At 35.7% G+C, this 19,315-nt stretch overlaps 2 protein-coding genes and 2 long non-coding RNA genes across 7 annotated transcripts; 2 read left to right on the forward strand and 2 right to left on the reverse strand.

The window, feature by feature from the left end:
• The first annotated feature begins 8,902 nt into the window (after nucleotides 1-8,902).
• On the forward strand, nucleotides 8,903-11,285 carry Fen1 (Flap structure-specific endonuclease 1). The gene is made up of 8 exons (XM_089848449.1): nucleotides 8,903-9,084; nucleotides 9,160-9,262; nucleotides 9,321-9,423; nucleotides 9,480-9,653; nucleotides 9,724-9,927; nucleotides 10,007-10,225; nucleotides 10,295-10,480; nucleotides 11,113-11,285. Exons 1-8 carry the CDS (start codon nucleotides 9,003-9,005, stop codon nucleotides 11,191-11,193), a joined length of 1,152 nt encoding a protein of 383 aa, XP_089704575.1. The 5' UTR covers nucleotides 8,903-9,002; the 3' UTR covers nucleotides 11,194-11,285.
• Nucleotides 11,219-12,347, reverse strand: LOC149651502 (peroxisomal trans-2-enoyl-CoA reductase-like). Its single transcript, XM_089848450.1, has one exon. It carries the CDS (start codon nucleotides 12,232-12,234, stop codon nucleotides 11,365-11,367), a length of 870 nt encoding a protein of 289 aa, XP_089704576.1. The 5' UTR covers nucleotides 12,235-12,347; the 3' UTR covers nucleotides 11,219-11,364.
• An 82-nt stretch (nucleotides 12,348-12,429) lies between these two features.
• LOC149651503 (uncharacterized) lies at nucleotides 12,430-18,527 on the forward strand. 3 transcript variants are annotated; one of them, XR_016371247.1, is made up of 3 exons: nucleotides 12,430-12,933; nucleotides 14,422-14,487; nucleotides 18,391-18,527. It is a non-coding gene; the product is annotated as an uncharacterized LOC149651503 (long non-coding RNA). The 3 variants fall into 3 exon arrangements; XR_016371248.1 differs by lacking the exon at nucleotides 12,430-12,933 and adding an exon at nucleotides 13,869-14,006; XR_016371249.1 differs by lacking the exon at nucleotides 12,430-12,933 and adding an exon at nucleotides 13,942-14,081.
• Nucleotides 13,937-17,894, reverse strand: LOC149651504 (uncharacterized). Of its 2 annotated transcripts, XR_016371251.1 has the most exons (4): nucleotides 17,803-17,894; nucleotides 14,875-14,998; nucleotides 14,160-14,807; nucleotides 13,937-14,074 (listed from the first exon to the last, which is right to left on the reverse strand). It is a non-coding gene; the product is annotated as an uncharacterized LOC149651504 (long non-coding RNA). The 2 variants fall into 2 exon arrangements; XR_016371250.1 differs by having other exon boundaries at nucleotides 14,032-14,807.
• Nucleotides 18,528-19,315: the final 788 nt, after the last annotated feature.

The following is a 19,315-nucleotide window of genomic DNA, read 5'->3' on the forward strand; positions in this document are numbered from 1 at the left end:
TAGTCCTGAGTTCTCTTGAATAGTATGAATTCCTGTACAAACACATTTGTGCGTTGCAGAATCGCATTGGACATTTTGGCCCGAGCATACTTTGTTGATGCCGTCGCACTCATCCCCTGTTAAAAATCCAAATGAGTATGTTGATCTAGATTTCCCGGTTGCAGTTTATAGCTTACCAGTTGGTTCTCTGCATTTTGTCGCTAGTCCTGAGTTCTCTTGAATAGTATGAATTCCTGTACAAACACATTTGTGCGTTGCAGAATCGCATTGGACATTTTGGCCCGAGCATAGTTTGTTGATGCCGTCGCACTCATCCCCTGTTAAAAATCCAAATGAGTATGTTGATCTAGATTTCCCGGTTGCAGTTTATAGCTTACCAGTTGGTTCTCTGCATGTTGTCGCTAGTCCTGAGTTCTCTTGAATAGTATGAATTCCTGTACAAACACATTTGTGCGTTGCAGAATCGCATTGGACATTTTGGCCCGAGCATACTTTGTTGATGCCGTCGCACTCATCCCCTGTTAAAAATCCAAATGAGTATGTTGATCTAGATTTCCCGGTTGCAGTTTATAGCTTACCAGTTGGTTCTCTGCATGTTGTCGCTAGTCCTGAGTTCTCTTGAATAGTATGAATTCCTGTACAAACACATTTGTGCGTTGCAGAATCGCATTGGACATTTTGGCCCGAGCATACTTTGTTGATGCCGTCGCACTCATCCCCTGTTAAAAATCCAAATGAGTATGTTGATCTAGATTTCCCGGTTGCAGTTTATAGCTTACCAGTTGGTTCTCTGCATGTTGTTGCTAGTCCTGAGTTCTCTTGAATAGTATGTTTTCCTGTACAAACACATTTGTGCTTTGCAGAATGGCATTCGACATTTTGGCCCGAGCATACTTTGTTGATGCCGTCGCATTCATCCCCTGTTTAAAGTCGAAGTGAGTTGGTTGACCTAGATTTCTGTAGATATTAAGACTGTAGCTCAATAAATCAATTACAAACCTTCATCCTCATCTGACTGTAAACGGTTATTTTCGTTCGCTTCATAATTAATGTTTCCTTGAAAGAGTTTGGCCAGATTTTTTTTATCCTTGGCAAATTCACTTAGTAAATTTATAAGATCACCTTTTTCGGATCTCGCGTCTTTAACCACTATATTCCTGGCATTAAGTCCCGTTATTAGGAAGAAAGTTCCAAGTAGGCCGACAACGCTCAATAGCGTTACCGCGCGCATCTTGAAAAAGAAAATTTAATATCTTTTTTTTCACAAACAACCGTTCATTCAGTAGGTCCACACTCAGGTTTGTCGCGATAAAAAAGAGACTGGGTAAATGGGCTCTATTGCTTATTATATATAATCATAAGACTGCCGATATCAGTTGGGGGACCGTTGACGTCATCCTTCATCTACCTGAAAAGATAAGCTTGTAGTTTTGCGTGCAATGAGGCATATTGCCTTTGAAATCTCATTAATATTTGCCTTTTGAACGCGGAATAAACTCAAATATTACACAATTCTTCATTTTCTGACGGTGACGAATTGAAATCGTTTCTTATTTTCTATTATTTCTCCCTTGCAACTATTTAATTAGATCCTGAATCCTGATCTCAATTAGGGCGTTGTTTACTGAAGTTCATAAATCATAATTGCCAATCGAATGCAATACCATGAAAACTAGTGTGTCTTGCATACTTTGACGCAGTTCATCCTTATTCCGAGAAATACAAAACCTAAAAGGCATTTGTTCATTAGAGATAAGCAAATGCAATACAAATACGAACCTTACACTTTTTTGAGCTATAAATCTGAAGAACTATCTTTATGGGTTTCAAATTATCGAACGTTAAGGATTCAATGTCAATGATTTATCATTAAAAGGTGTTTCATAAACTAATTCTTAACTTTGTCAAGTAATTCAACTCCAGGAGTAGAAGAATTAGGCTAGATATTGAACTTTCATCTCGTTTGCTCTATCCTACCAAGAAATGATTTCTGAAGAAGTATTGTTTAAGTGGTGTTACGACTCATCATAGTAGGCCAATATAATTCAACTCCTAAAAATAACCTTAGGGTCAAAATTAGATGTATCTTTCAATATGGAAGAAATGTTTCAAGTACTTCAGAACTTTAAAAAAATCATCATTAATAAATTAACTTAACATTAAAATCTTCTTATAGGGTTATTTAATAGCATGGTTCTTAAGGCATTAAGCAATACACCTAACATTCGTTTTAGTATTGGATTTGCAACAATGGTTTTTCCACAGTTCTGAGAAATTGATATTTGAATACAATATGTATATATATATATATTTTTTTGGTTTTTATTGTTTTAGTTTTAGCGTATATAGGTACTTGAGAAATTCTGCAACCCCTTTCTCTGGCAGAGTTCGATTGCAACCGTGTGGTAGGTCTTCTTATCACCTAGTTTTCAAGTGCCTGTACTGGTACTGTAAACTGTAGTTCGGTCTGTGGAAAAGGTGTTTCGAGCTCACGAGTTCCCTACCATCAGAAGTATATAATACTTCTCTTCGAGAGAAGTGTACCACAAAGCGGGGCAAGTGTAACGTCATTCTTCACAACATCAGAGCATTTGGAGCAAGGTTACTAAACCAAATCACATACGCGATAAATAGTTCCCTCTTCATTGCTCTATTACGCTTAATTATTTGCCAAGGCACGCTCGTGAATTTTCATCCCATGTCAAGATGAGGTTTGTGGGTTGATTGCTGAGGATTTCAAACCAAACAGTTATAGAATTGACCCCACGTTGCGATGCCCATCTATGGTTTGATGAGCAGGAAAGCAAACAAAAAGGGTGAGCCTGGAAAGAATGACGTTACATAACTAAAGTATTAAGAGGATACAGAGTGTCATCCTTCTTCTATTATCCCCTTCTGCTACCATCTATTTTTATCGGTTATAGGATGTATGAATTTATAGGACAAAGTAGCGCCAATGCCATGCAAACCAAGGGAAAACTAACGGAACGGTTACCGCTTAGTTTAAGTGCAAACTTATCAATTCTCACGGGCTATTGTTCCACGAAGCTGGAAAACTTATGAGAAAAATATTCGGCATTTTTATCGCTATAAACTGATTAGGTTAAATATTCTATAAGTTCCCGAGATTAAAGTTCGAATATTCAGGTTAACTTTGATGGTAAAGTACAACGGTAGAGGCGATGACAATGGCTACAGATAACGTGTTTTCGAAGAACGTTGTAGCTGTCTAAATTTGAATTTTTAGCTTGATTAAAATGACAAATCCAGGTTGATTTTTTTTTTTTTTATTTTTTAAACTTGTATCCTGGTTTAATTTGCGATTTCACTAATTGAAAGGTTCCTGGTCGATAGATTATTTTAGGGAAAAAATCGAAAGGTGTTGAATAATTGCAGTGCTTATTCTACAATGCGAAATAATGATTTCGAAAACAATGACTTCAGCCGTGACACAAAATTTATATTACATTACTAAGTAGTTTACCTTTTCTACCGTCATTTGATTACACTTAGAATCCATTATTGACGGAAAGCACTTTAGCACTTCCAACTGAGAACTTAACTTACTAATTCATTAAAGGGAGGGTGAAGTGAAAAATCAAGTGATTTTTTTATCGATTCTTCTTCTAATTATAAGACCAGTCTGCACAGTGAAACATTCAGGAAATATCTCCGAATGATTTTAAAATTCAAATTAGGTTCAGATTTAAAGGATAATTTTAAACAAGGACTTCCGACCAATCGCGTAACGCCCTGCCTTTTTGTTAACAAAATTCTCGTGGCACGCTCCGTGTTGTATGAAATTTATCACGAGATTTGATAAAATTAGGCGCGCGACGTGACAATCGTGGCGCGAGACACGGAGCGTGCCACGAGAATTTTGTTAACAAAAAGGCAGGGCGTTACGCGATTGGTCGGAGGGGGATACTTCAAATTATTCTTAAAATCGGAACCTAATTTGAATTTTAAAATCATTCGGAGGTATTTTTTGAATGTTTCACTATGCAGACTGGTCTTATAATTAGAAGAAGAATCGATAAAAAATCACTTGATTTTCCACTTCACCCTCCCTTTAAGAAGGATGTAAGTTACTTGTACATCTACGCGTTCGAAAAGGACGTTGCATATCCTCTGTAATAAGTCGGTTCTGACAGAATAATTTGTTAGATTCATTATTTGGTCGAAGTTAGTTTTTGATAGTTTTAAGCTCTGTTCTGTAAAACTATTTTCATTTGGTAAATGGTAAACTTTAAGGAATATTAATACAGAAGTTTGGCCTCGTCAACATTTTTCGATAAAATTGATTACATTTGTAAAATGGTAAACTTTTAGTGGTTTAAAATCACTCGGTTAAACGATTTACATTTGCATAATAAATTCTCTTCGGTAAAACCTTTATTTTTATTTGGTAAATGGTAAAACTCCGGAGTTATAATTTAGTGGTTGCCAAAACGAGTTTTAAAACATCGTTGCAGGCTATAAAACACCTTTGAAAACATCTATTATGATAAAACAGAGGAATTGAAGTGATTAATTTATGCAGATTTATTTCAAAAACAAAGATGGTGGCCCTTTTTACCTCTCCGAGTGACGTATGTCACGGAGAGGTTCTAATTTCGACGTGTGTGTCTGTCTGTCTGTCTGGCTGTTGTTATTGACTTACACCCCAGGGGACCGCGTTCGCAGTTTCCGAATCGAAGCAAATGTGTTCGCTATTTCCGGACCGCATTCACAGTTCCCGGAAAATTCAAAACTTGAGGCTATCCACAATTCAACTGACCACTATTACTTCATCTGACTAGTCAATTGTCCATTCCACATGGACACCAGTCTGTACACACTGGCTTCTAACACCACCATCTTCTGGTCTTTGTTTTTGTCCATCCCCCATGGACACCAGTCTGTACATACTGGCTTCTAATCACCACCATCCTCTGGTCTTCGTCCATTCCACATGGACACCAGTCTGTACATACTGGCTTCTAATCACCACCATCCCCTGGTCTTCGTCCATTCCACATGGACACCAGTCTGTACATACTGGCTTCTAATCACCACCATCTTCTGGTCTTTGTCCATCCCACTTGGACACCAGTCTGTACATACTGGCTTCTAATCACCACCATCTTCTGGTCTTCGTCCATTCCACTTGGACACCAGTCTGTACACCTGGCTTCTACTCCATCGTCATCGTTGGGTTTAAGACATTCGCGGCGATCAGCTAGGGTTACGAGAAACGTCTAGCCTCCCTAAGGTGGGATCACCACCAAAGGTTTTCGCAATTGCGGTTGTTCTTGCTTTTAGCTGTAGTTCGACACCCTTATATACTACCTATTTTAGTAAGGCGAAACAACCGGCGTATGCTTCATTTCAAACGCCAATATTAGTCAAGTCTCTCTAGAATGTTTAATTGTTCTTTTTTAAAACGATGTAACGTTCAATAAGGCGAATAACTAACGAAGAAAATGTTAAATATTAATTATATTTATTTTAATATTTAAGATAATCTTGTTTCTCAATTCAAAATTAATACGGAAAGAGTTAAAAAGCAGCCTATGTTTTTGTCTGTGTGTGTCCGTCCGTTGTTACAGTAGTGCGCTGCGTTAGAAGTTCGTTTTGTTTTGATGTGTAAAGAAATCCTACAGAACCATAATATTCCCTTTATCCTTAATATAAATTGAATATGTGGAAATATTTTTCGTAATTATGATGCATTTAGTACTTTTGTAGCTTTAAAGCTCTATTTCATTTTGATATTCCAAAGATGTTTTTAAATATTATTATTTAAAATGGATGTTTATATATTACTTAAGCTATACTAGATCTGTTTATAGCATAATCCTTTCTAAAGTGAATATAAGCACAACGCTACTATGTTGTCCAAATGAACTTTCATTTGTCAATAGGCCTAGTGAACCAAAAAGTGAACGCTTGGTTTTCGTTTCTGTAATGCAGAGATAGTAACGGTTCAGAGTGAGCCGAAAGTTAAATACGCTTTTTAATAATTAGGCTTAAATTTTATAATCATGGTGTAAATCTGGGCCGCCTTCAGCAGAGCCCAGCGCTGTGAACAGTGTCCTACATAACGGGATTTGGTTTATGAATTTTGACGTCCTGGTGCTCAGCGCTGAGCTAGCGCGGTCTAGAAAGAAAATAGTCGGCTTTTTGGATAACGTGACGTAAAACGCGTAGTTCTCAGCTTGGCGAAAAAACCATGGAGGAATTAATACAAATAGCTTGATGATTCTGATGGGACTATAGCTATTTAATTGGCGTGAAATCAGTTGATCACGCGAGAATTTTAAGAGATATGTTAGTTTCTAATTTTAATTATAAAAGTTGTTATCTATCTCTATAAATATGTTATCATACAATTTTTGTTAAGCCTTGGTACCTTGCACGCTTTATTGCGCTAGCGTCATTTATAAAACGCGGATGACCGGAGAAAAGCTATGACGACAGAGCTCACCGGTAAACATTTCCAAAATCCGCTGTCTTTTTTGGTGAGCTCTGCTGAACGCAGCCCAGACCAGTGAAAGGTCTGATCGTAATCGGATTATAGCTTCGTGTTTTCATGCTTTTTATGATGCGCATTTACTTTCAGTGTGTGTAGCCACAAATAAGCTTTGGTGTTATGTAACGTTAACAGTCATGTTGACAAAACTAAGAGAATCGTTGAGGTGAAACGAGAGGATAGTGTTTACATGGCAACCCTGTTGTGAATATGGCTTTGAACATAGAGGGCATACAGTTGAGGAGTAGAAAATTGGGCCTTTACAAACACGTAAAGGTAATATCCCTCCAAAGTTTTATCTCTTCATTTCCCGTTTTTTCCCCATCGGATGATTTTAATGTGTACAAGTATATCATTATTGGATGTAAAATGTCGTCTGATTTACAGTATATTTGCTATGCTTTGTATACTGCTTTAATATTTCATAAATTTTAACTTAAGAAACATTTCCATATCTGGGTAAATAAGTTGGTAAGTAGTCGTCTTGACTCGGAGAGGTAATATTTTGGTTTTCCCAACTTGTTGTATTATTCGATAAACCTTTGAATTTTCTTGGTTTCGTCTATTTAGATTATTCAGGCCTATTATTCACTTATGTTGTAATGTTTCTGTCTAGTATTACGATAGTTAACTGCAATTTTCAGATATTCGTTAGGCGCGTGCAATCTTAAGTAGGCCTAGTTATATCAGAAGTATATAATACTTCTCTTCGAGAGAAGTGTACCACAAAGCGGTGTAAGTGTAACGTCATTCTTCCCAACATCGGAACATTTGGAGCAAGCTAGGTTACTAAACCGAATCACATCATTTGTTTATTAGCGCTTAACTATAGGGCAAAACGTGTTTTTGGTTTTTTTCCCGCCCCAAGACGAGGTTTGTGGGTTGATTGCTGGGGATTTAGTGCCAAACAATTATAAAGTTCACCTTACGGTGCGATGCCCATCTGAATGAAGTTTGATGAGCGGGAAAGCAAACAAAAAGGGTGAGCCTGGGAAGAATGACGTTACATAACTAAAGTATTAAGAGGATACAGGGTGTCATCCTTCTTCTATTATCCCCTTCTGGTTATATGTATATTTCTCCGTATCTTGAAGACGCCATTTTATCTGAAACACCTAAATCTATGAAAATGCCTAAGTATTTCTATTTATTGGGAAATAATAATTTTTGGTCTTCGATAGCGACCTAGGCTTAAAATTAATCTTATCAGTTTTAAAAGTCAACCTATAGATTGTATTAGACTGGCAGTTTTCACATTGGCGAAACTTTAATCTCCATTTTTCGAGAAGTATCGAAGGATTTATCTCACATTTTCAATTAAAATATATATATATATTTAGGTCACGTGGCACATGTACACGCGTTGAATCAATAACTGTATTTAAGGCCTATTCCAATGACCTTTAATTATTATTTAGGCTTAGCTTATTTTAGAGGGTATGTTTCTGTGGCTAAAAGATTTAATGAAAACTTAAGCCTTGTTGTCTTTTTAAGGCGCAGTTATTCAAGTGTTAGATAAAAATTGAGTTCTTATAATTCAGGGATTAAAACCTATACACATATTTCAACCCCACTTCAAAAATTTATTTCATATCTTTTAGATTATTGATTGACAAGAGGCTTTCAAGGTTTTTTACCTTTGTCACGTTTAATCGATATTGCGAAATTAGAACAAATACATTTTAAGCTCTTTTATTTGAAATAATTTTTGCAGTTAATTGATTTGCATTTCAATGGGTGTTTCAATCTTTAAAATATAATATTTAGATAACAAACTACTGTATTATTCAAAATGTAGGAGTTAAAATATGTCTCAATTTGTTAGTAATCTAAAAACAATGAGTTTATAGATTTAAAATCTAAGACCATTTATCTTTATAAATCACGCGTATTTAATTGTTTTACTGCCATGATTAGTTTTAAGCTTAAATTTATAGATAATATCTCCCTCTAGTAGCTAAATTCAGTTAGGAAAATACTTTTTTTTGATAAGATTAAAATTGATGTGCCTTGCTCGTCTTGTTACGTTGCTAACTAAACGATGTGTGTTTTTACTCCATGGAATATTGGCCTTCTACTCCTGTAAACAATGAATTTATAGATTTAAAATCTAAGACCATTTATCTTTGTAAATCACGCGTATTTAATTGTTTTACTGCCATGATTAGTTTTAAGCTTAAATTTATAGATAATATCTCCCTCTAGTAGCTAAATTCAGTTAGAAAAATACTATATTTTGATAAGATTAAAATTGATGTGCCTTGCTCGTCTTGTTACGGTGCTATCTAAACGATGTGTTTTTACTCCATGGAATATTGGCCTTCTACTCCTATAAAGTAATCTCCTAGTTTTCTTCTAGTTCCTCAGAAAATATACTGCTATATCGTCTGCTTTATTTTAGCGGGAAATTTTCAAAGAGAAGAGAGACGCGCTTTGATTTGAAGGAACGTTTAATTTTCTAATTTCTATTAATTTTTAATTGAAGATAATGGGAATTCAAGGGCTTTCGAAATTATTAGCCGATCACGCACCGAATGCTATTAAAGAAGAGGATATTAAGGCTTATTTTGGTAAATTAAATGGAGAAACCATAAAAATGTGAGCCAAGGCTTAACAAATGTCATTGTCTTTTTTGTAAACAAAAGGCCGCAAAATTGCCATCGATGCTTCTATGTATATTTATCAATTTCTGGTGGCTGTAAGACAAGAAGCAAATGTCCTAACCAACGCTGAGGGTGAAACTACCAGGTAATTTGGTTTAATTTGTACGAATGTAAACAATTACTTATTTGTGGCATGGTTACAGTCATCTTGTAGGTCTATTTTATCGTACAATTCGCATGCTTGAAAACGGAATTAAACCAGTTTACGTGTTTGATGGCAAGCCCCCGCAACTTAAAAGCTCTGAAGTATGTTTAATAGTTCATAATAAAGGCGAATTTAGGCTTAAATTTGAGTAATTTAGCTTGATAAACGTCAAGAAAGGAGACAGGAAGCCCAGAAGAATCTAGCTGAAGCTGAGGCAGAAGGTAATGCCGAAGATGTTAATAAATATACACGAAGATTAGTGAAAGTCACCAAACAACATAATGATGATTGTAAAAGGCTACTTAAGCTTATGGGAGTTCCTTTTGTTGAGGTAAGCCTAAATTAATAATTATTAATTACCAGGCTTTTTTCTTTATGCAAATTATTACGAGTTATTTTAGGCCCCAAGTGAAGCTGAAGCTCAGTGTGCCGCTTTAGTTAAAGCCGGAAAGGTTTATGGCACTGCAACTGAAGATATGGATGCCCTAACCTTTGGCTCGCCTGTTTTACTAAGACACTTATCCTCCAGCGAAGCCAGAAAGATTCCAATCAAAGAATTCAACTTTAATCGTATTTTGGAACAATTGGAACTTGAATATGATCAAGTAAATAGTTTGTGCCATCCCTAATTAATTAATAATTAAAACAAAATTGGGTTTGATCAATTTTAATTTTAATTTACAGTTCATAGACTTGTGTATACTCCTTGGTTGCGATTATTGCGACAGTATCAGGGGAATTGGACCAAAACGAGCCATAGAATTGATTCAAAAGCATAAAAACATTGAAACTATCTTAAAAAATATTGATACTAAAAAATATCCCGCTCCTGAAGATTGGCTTTTTGACGAAGCCAGGAAACTTTTCAAGAATCCGTCAGTTGCCGATCCTAAAGATATTGAAGTTAGTTGTTAATTTTCTATTGAACCAATTGGGGTTATTGTAATTAATAATCCTTTTATATAATTCTAGATTAAATGGATTGATCCAGATGAAGACGGACTAATTAAATTTCTGGTGGAGGAAAATGCATTTAGCGAAGATCGTGTGAAATCCGGAGTAGCGAAATTGATGAAATGTAGAGGAGGTTCAACTCAAGGACGTTTGGATAGTTTCTTTAAAGTTATTCCACATAGCAGCACCAATGGAAAAAGAAAGGTATTAATTAAATTAAATTAAATTAATTAACTATTAAGCATAATCTATTAATCTTCAATTAACTTGTTTAAGTTGTTTTATTATTAAATTAAATTAAATTAATTTACCCAATGAAACTTTAAAATAAATAAAAATAAAAATAAACAAATTAAATTAATATTTAAATTAAAAATAATATATTAATTGTTTTTAATTATTAACGAAAGGTATTAATTAACTATTAAGCATGCATAATCTTCAATTAACTTGTTTAAGTTGTTTTATTATTAAATTAAATTAAATTAAATTAATTTACCCAATGAAACTTTAAAATAAATAAAAATAAATAAATAAACAAATCAAATAAAATTAATATTTAAATTAAAAATAATATATTAATTATTAATATTAATTGTTTTTAATTATTATTTAATAAAGGTATTAAATTAATTAACTATTAAGCATAATCTTCAATTAACTTGTTTAAGTTGTTTTATTATTAAATTAAATTAAATTAATTTACCCAATGAAACTTTAAAATAAATAAATATAAATAAACAAATCAAATTAAATTAATATTTAAATTAAATAATATATTAATTATAAATATTAATTGTTTTTAATTATTATTTATTTAATCTTAATTAATTTAGGCTGAAGATAAGAAAAATTCCAACTCTGCCAAGAAAACAAAAGGATCTAAATCTAATGGAAGTTTCAAAAAAGGAAAATAAATTTAATTAATTAATAATCAAACACTTAATTAATTAACACATTTATTGACAATTGTTTTATAGAAAAATAAAATACAAAAATTAAAACCCCATTTCATTCATTCTTTCTTTTCTTACAAATCTCAATTAATAATTTTTTTTTTTTACTTAATTACAATTTGATCTAATTTTTTATAAATTTGATTTTATATTATCAATATTTCCATCAAGTGGTTTTGATTTATCATGATCATTTATTGTCATGTATAAAGGAGTGTAGAGTCTCCCTCCTCCATCAACGTGTAAAATTTCCCCGCTAAGAAAAGAAGCGGCTGGGGATAACAGGAAACAAACAGGACCGGCAATTTCTTCGGGTAAGCCCAATCTTTTAGTTGGTAGGCGTTGCTTAACTTGATCAAAAATACCCTCTCCATAGTTTAATTCCGCTGTTCTAGAATAAATCCCGCTGGCAGGGGCGATAGCGTTAACTCTAACTCCATTATGAGCCCATTCAATAGCTAAAGATTTAGTTAGATTTTCCACACCAGCCCTAGCGGCTCCCGAATGAGCCATAAGGGGTACGCCTCTGTCACAATCCATGGTTATATTGACAATAACTCCTCCGTTATTTTCCATCCATTTAGTATAAACTGTCCGGCACATTTGAAATGTTCCAGTTAAGTTAGTTTCAATAACGGCATCCCAACCTTTACGATTGATATCAACAGCTTGGGACAGAAATTGACCACCCCCATTATTGACTAAAAAGTCAACTTTCTGGTAATTTTTAAGCGTGGAGCTGATCAAATTCTCAACTTCTAGCTCTTTTCGAATATTACACGCTTTTCCCATAATCTGGGATTGATCGATTTTTAAAGTTTTTTTTAAATTTTCAACGGCGGAGTTAATTCTCTCCTCATTTCTAGATGCTATTACAACTTTGCACCCTAATGAGAGTAATTCCTTGGTAATTGCTAAACCTATTCCCGTCGCGCCACCAGTTACTATAGCTACGCGATTTTTAAAAAGATTTTCACGAAAAACTGAATATATTTTGGACATTTTTTAAATTTTTTCTGCAATTGAAATTAAAATTGATATCAAATTTATTACGGTTGATGGACTTTGGCATCGGCACATGCTTCCTGTTCAGGGTTGGAAATAAGACAGGTTACGCTTCCCTACTAAACCCATAGAGACTATAACCCCAAGGAGTGGAAGGAATGCCTCAACTTGTTGCCCCTTATTCCGGTTTTTCCTGGTACAAGGCGACTTCCGCTAAGCAAAATTAAACGGGCCGGAAGCTCTCATGTACCAATTTAGGAGCAACATCATTATTTGCGCTTGTAGAGCGGGAAACCTGCCACTCCTTGGGGTTTATAGTCTCTATGCTAAACCATAGTTCACTCGATCACGCGCAACACGACGCAAGCTGCTCGCGCGTTCAAGAATTCGATTTACATGTTTAAGCGCAACTTTTGAAGATTATTCAAAGGAACCCAAAATTAACATTAAGTTCTATGGGAGTAGGTAGCTTTTTCGGCCAGATCCTTTGTCCTATACATCCGAATAACCTGAAATTTGAATGAGACGTGTGTTTTGGCGTGTTTTATTATACTAAACAGGGTCCAAGCTTCTAGAGTGGATAGTTTTTCTTATAAAAATTATTTTCCAAAGTCAAAATGGCTTCAGTGCTAAGACTGAATATATCTTCGGATGATTGGATCTACTGGTCCCAATGTCCGAAAATTTTAATGAGAGGTGTGTTACAATCTATTCTATTATACTAAAATGGGTCCAAGCTTCTAGAGTGGATAGTTTTTCTTATAAAAATTAATTTCTAATGTCAAAATTGTAAATTCAGTATTCAATCCGATTCAATCCACAATATCTTTGGATCTAATGGTCCAAATGTAATGAAACTAATGAGAGGTGTGTTACAATATATTGTGTCAGAAGTATATAATACTTCTCTTCGAGAATTTTAAATTATACTTAGTTGTCAAGGAGGGCCAAGAAGAAAAAAGCTTCCTCGCAGCGGTACTCTGCTTGTTCGATGACATTCTGAAGCTTCTTGTGTTTTTTTTAATGCAACATTTTTTATCAGTATCCAAGAGATAGAGGGATAGGATGTAAAAGCGGTACGAGCTTAATAGTAGCTAGGAGGATATAGGGGTGACCGGTGAGCAGGGCCGGAAATAAGAAAAATTTCTTATAGGACATGTGTCCAGTGACCCCTTGTTTGACTGGAAAATTTATAGGACATTGTCCACTGTAATGTGCAAAAATAGTGTCGCATCTCCATAGTCAAGCTATCAAAACTTGGGAAAATTTATTGGTCAAAATGTCCCGTGACCCCCTTAGTTTTTTAAAAAATTATGGGACATTTTAAAATTTTATTGGACAATGTCCAGTGTCCTGTGCTTATTTCCGGCCCTGCCGGTGAGGGAGTCTTCGATGGGAGATTCGTGCACCCGTACCCAGTTACCTTGGTTATGCGCATCACGTGACCACGCAAATCCAATTAAAAAAATAGCGGGTTTTTCGTGCTAGCTTAGGACTTTGAAGCAACGCCGCCTATATTACGTGTTGACTGCACTTGAAGTGATATTATTTTAATTTTATCGGGCGTTAACTCGACCCTCCCACAATCTTTAATCCATCTTAAACACTTATCTAGTAGAGTTTTTGGTGTAGGGAAAGAGTAAAAAACCGTTACCTTTATTTAAGAACCATAATTTACTATTAATAAAAAATAAAAAAAACGATAAAAAACGGACTTCCTTCCACGGGACGGAGGGGTATGAAAGAAGAGGCGGGTCAGAGCGACAGAGGTAAAAAGGAATTACGTATTTTTCGCCTTCCCCGTCAGCAACGTCATCAAAACGTACTTTAAGTGAGCCTATAAGGTAATTTAAAATTTTAATTACGTGTTGGAGGGAGGGGCTCTATACTAGGCTATGAGTCGGACTGAAGTAAATACTAACCGTTCTCCATTCCTGCTTCTAAAATTAAATCTATCCCTGGTATAGTAATTAAATTAGTAACTTGAAAAATATGCTAAATATAAAGGATAATATTACATTCACAATAGAGAATTACTAGATTTGAAAGTTGTATTCCCGCCTAATCTAGGTGTAGATTCAGTTCGTAAAAGGGTCCCAAAAATTAATTTAAAAAATGAATTTCTTTATTTAGTTTGTGAAAAGACGGGCGTGTTTAATTTTGATCCTTTTCATGTTCTTTCAGTAACCATCTCCGCGGTTTGGACGTTTCTCATCATCCCCCCCCATCCTCCTGCCGCCATCATAAAAGGTAAGACCATGGACATCTACGTTGAGGCTCTTAGTTTGACCTGCCCTATTGTTGTTGCCCCCGTCGTGCCAGTATACCCACCTTTGGCTGTATAAAAGTTTTCGTTAGTCGTTAAAGGGAAAGTGAAAGGGAGAGAATTGTGGTTAGGTGATATTTTTCGTTCATCTTCTTATGAAGGAAATTATGATAGTAAGGTTCAGCTATATATTCTCTCCCTTTAAAATTCGTCTCACCCGTCGTCGCCGTCCACAATATGATTTCACGCTTTCAATACCGTTCCCCTATTTCAACATTGAAAGAAATTGAGGGGAATTTATTATCTAGGCAAAGAAAATATATAGGTACTGATGTTATTTTTGGAATGGTCTTAAGGCACCGGGATATTACAATTATTGAGTCTTGAAGGAGAGAGGAATGAAGTACCACCACCTACGGCACCGTAGTCCTCCCATCATCCTCAGCGGTTAGGTAGGGTCGTACCGGACGAAATTGTAAAGGACGCTCCCTCTATCTTAAAATTAGAAGCTAGTTCTCGTACATATAAAATGGCGCTACGCGGCAGCACTTGGCAATCGCCTACCGAAGGGTAGGGGCGTGCGCGAGGTACACTGGGAGAGATACGGTGCCGCAGGCAGGCTGGGAAATAGCACACTTCCTCTGGTCCAAAACCAGTTTATTAATTGCTTGGACTAGTTTTTTAATTCAAGAAGTGGGGGTTACTGGTCCTCGGGACCAGTTTATTAATTGCAAATCTATTGGAGAGCAAAGGATGGGACCAGTCCGGACACCAGTAAATGATTTCAGACACTAGGGGGTCACTGGTCCAAAGGACTAGTTTAAAAAATATCCTTATTTCCCAGCCTGGCCGCAGGTCGCCCTACATCATTTCCAATCCATCTCACCTCCCTTATCCCTGATTGAGTGTTTTACCGAATTCTTTCTCTTTCAAACGCTTCTGGCCATAAGTTCATGTTAGAAATTTTTAAGATGCGATAAGTATGCGTAGGCATAAGTTGTAAATTAAAAGTTTCTGTACGTGTATTAATTGAACGTTAAAGGGGCTGGCCGGAGCTTTTGGGGTGAAGGAAGGGGGTGGGGGTCAAACTGTTGGTTAGCATATTGCTTACCCGCCCACCGCGACGGTGGCGCCATTCCTTATGGCCAAAGAACTGGGTGTTTTCCCCCTGAACTAAGGGCGGTCTCCCCCAACAGCGCCGGTGAGCCCCTTTAAGTACATAATCATTTTAGCACTGTTAAAGGTAACTCGATCATCGAGGGGATAATCACTAAAACTTTCTTTTATTCTATTAAGGGTTACTTGTGTGTAATCAGTTTAACCATAATACTTCTCTTCGAGAGAAGTGTACCACAAAGCGGGGTAAGTGTAACGTCACTCTTCCCAACATCGGAACATTTAGAGCAAGGTTATTAAAACGAATCACTACGCGATAAATAGTTCCCTCATATTACTCTATTAGCGTTTAAATATTTGGCTAGACGCGCTTGTGCATTTTTGTCCCACGTCAAGACGAGGTTTGTGGGATGATTGCTGGGGATTTAGTGCCAAACAATTATAGAATTCACCTTACGGTGCGATGCCCATTTGTAGTTTGATGAACGGGAAAGCAAACTAAAAGGGTGAGCCTGGGAAGAATGACGTTACATAACTAAAGCATTAAGAGGATACAGAGTGTCATCCTTCTTCTGTTATCCCCTTCTGGTTTAACATTGTTAAAGCTAAAACCTCATTTTTATAATGGCCATACGGGTAATCATTTTAGCAATGTTAAGGGTAGCGCATCGAGGGGCTACTCACTCAAGTTTTCTCTTGGCGTCGCGCTATTACAATCATAACATAAATAAATTTATTGAAGTAAGGATTACTGGTAATCATTTTAGCACAGTTAAAAGTAGCGCATCGAGGGGCTATTCACGTAAATTTTATGTACGCCTGTTAAGTACGGTACGATGGGGCTACTATTATGAGCCCAGCCCTTGGCCCATCTTGTTTAACTTTTATTTTTTAGAAATTTTGTTTAATCAAATCTTTCGTGTTCAAGCATTATTATTTGCCGGTTCAAGCAAATTAATGAATATTTCTGTTTAGTTCTATCATGGAAGAACTAATTTATTTATCTATATATATATAAATCAAAGTTCTGACTGACAAACTGACTGATAGTCAACGCCCAGTCCAAACTGCTTGCCATAGAAGGCTGAAAATTTGCAGGAACGTTACTCATAAGTAGTAGGCGCGTACTAAGAAATATTTTTCCAATCCGCCGCCATCTTAATAAATGACGCCCCGAAATGTAAAAAATCTTCTCTATGCAACAAAGTCCGCGCGTTTCAACCGATTTCGCAAATATTTAGTACACAGGTTTCCTTTAACCTATAGACGGGCTGAATGGTCTTTTGGGTTCGATTTGTTGCCATCTTTTTAAATGGCGGCCAGAAATTTAAAAACCCTTCTTTATGGAATAATGTCCGCATAAAAATGTCCTGACGGGCTGACGGGCAACGCCGAGTGCCTTCGCTCCTATGGTGCTACAAAAATATTAGTTATCAGTAAAATCTACCCATTCTTTATATCATTTTGATGGAAGTTCTTATTATTTTTATTATAATTTCAGATGTTCGGTAATGATTCAAACGTTCCTGGAAATTCTGGCGTTACTTCATTCCTTGTCGCCATATTGATATTTCTTTCTAAGCTATAAATGTTTCTGTTTTGAGGCATACCAAGTACAATATACGAGGGGTCCGACTGTACCAAAAAAAAGCGTACGAAATTTCGGGATTTCTTCTTGATTTCGCTTAAGATTTCGGAATTTCCTCTTTGATTTCGTAATTTATTGATTACTTCAAAGATTTCGTGAGAAGCATACGGGATTTCGTGTAAATGTCGGACCCCTCGACAATGTAGAATTTAATAGTGAGATTGAAGTATAGTTTATAGTGTCACCGAGGGGCTAAACACTCGCGCATTCTGGCCTCAGTGTAGAAAAGCGGTACTTGGGATAGCTCATATATTTAAATCCCTCCACCGGACTGAAACAATGGTTGGGTAGTTATTTTTGTTTATTAATTGGTCTTAGTTCCGAGGTAATTATTTAGCAACTCTGGGTTATCTAAACAAATAATTTAATACGAAGGGCTGGGCTCGTAAGAGTAGCCACATCGTACCGTACTTCGATGTGCATCTTTTCACAGTGGTAAAACATGGTACCCGTAAAGAAAATCAGAGTGAATAGCCCATCGATACTCTAACAAAAAATTGGAACCCTTAATCCTTACTTCAATAAATTTACTTACGTTATAAGTGAATATCCGGGGCCACAAGCTAGTACTTTCTTTTAAAACTCTTCTCGATTTGTGGAGAAACAGACGTGTTTTGGGTACGTTCCCCTTTCGCTAGCTCGAGATAGAAGCTCTCCAGGATTACAGATTAACAAAGCTTGTTTTACAAATACGAAGGTGCATTTTTGTTACTATTAAGGGTTGGTCGCTTTAGAAATTGAAAGCTCAAGGTTTTTACTTGTGTTATTATTGTATTCAAGGTTGGGTGGGCTTTTATCTTTTTACTATTGTTCACTCGCACTTACATATTTCATTTATACGCTTAATCTATACATGGTTAATAATATTTATGCAATTTTAATTTTAACAATTAACTTATTCCATAAAAACGCGCAAATTACTTTCCTAATTTTTCAACACTCAGTGACTTTACGCACTTCCTATCTGGACGCAAAAGCATAATGCTACGTTTTGCCACCAAATACCCTGGTTTTCCATCCTAACAACCTCGTTTTCCACCGTAGGATATTAGCGTGGAAAAACAGTGGAAATTCTAAGCCGATTAAAATTTGTTAATAATAGAAATTTTCTTATTATTTTCAGTACCTGGACTCAACACTCGGAAGTTACACGTTTATAAAAATATTCTTATTATTTTCATTATTAATCTTTTTAATAAAATCTAATGTATCAATGAAATATATTTCAAAATAAAAACTTGCATTAATATTTATAAAATATTATTTGGTAAAATTATTTCTATTTATAAGCTTATTAATTATAGTTATGGGGTCAAATAATAAAAAGAATAAAAGACTTTATAAAAATGATTACCACATTTTTGAAAAGTATTTTAATTACAAATTTTTATTAAATCCGAATGTATCAAATGAAATAGATTTCGAAATAAAATATTGAATTAATATTTATAAGTCTGCCTGACAAATTTATTTTTACTTGTAAGCTTACAAATTATATTTAGTGACTAAGGTATAGAAACTTGCTTCATACCTCTGAATTAGAGTATGATTAAAATGCTTTCCCAACATAGTAGAGCCGTGAGTCGAGTATGCTGACGTGAGACACGTGACACACTCTTAATAAACAGTCAGAATAACAGACTTTATACAATGACGTCAAATCACGTGACCTATGACGTCAGATCACGTGACCTATGACGTCAGATCACGTGACCTATGACGTCAGATCACGTAGCCTATAACCTCATATCATGTGACCTATGACGTAAAATATGACGTCATATCACGTGACCTATGACGTAAAATATGACGTCATATCACGAGACCTATGACGTCAGATCACGTGGCCTATGACGTCAGATCACGTGACTAATGACGTCAAATCACGTGGCCTATGACGTCAGATCACGTGACTAATAACGTCAAATCACGTGAGCTGTGGCGTCAAATCACGTGACTAATGACGTCAAATCACGTGACCTATGACGTCAGATCACGTGACTAATAACGTCAAATCACGTGAGCTGTGGCGTCAAATCACGTGACCT

Source organism: Phalangium opilio, unplaced genomic scaffold (assembly GCF_054372755.1).
Source record: "Phalangium opilio isolate 3A_F unplaced genomic scaffold, DU_Popi_V2 ptg000082l_1, whole genome shotgun sequence".
NCBI classification, from domain to species: domain Eukaryota; kingdom Metazoa; phylum Arthropoda; class Arachnida; order Opiliones; family Phalangiidae; genus Phalangium; species Phalangium opilio.

Bases quoted from the DNA above. Each gene is read 5' to 3' on its own strand.
- Fen1 (XM_089848449.1), top strand. From the start codon at position 9,003: ATGGGAATTCAAGGGCTTTCGAAATTATTAGCCGATCACGCACCGAAT. The intron at 9,263-9,320 runs GTAATTTGGTTT...GCATGGTTACAG, and splicing joins GCTGAGGGTGAAACTACCAG to TCATCTTGTAGGTCTATTTT. The intron at 9,654-9,723 runs GTAAGCCTAAAT...GAGTTATTTTAG, and splicing joins TGGGAGTTCCTTTTGTTGAG to GCCCCAAGTGAAGCTGAAGC.
- LOC149651502 (XM_089848450.1), bottom strand. From the start codon at position 12,234: ATGTCCAAAATATATTCAGTTTTTCGTGAAAATCTTTTTAAAAATCGC.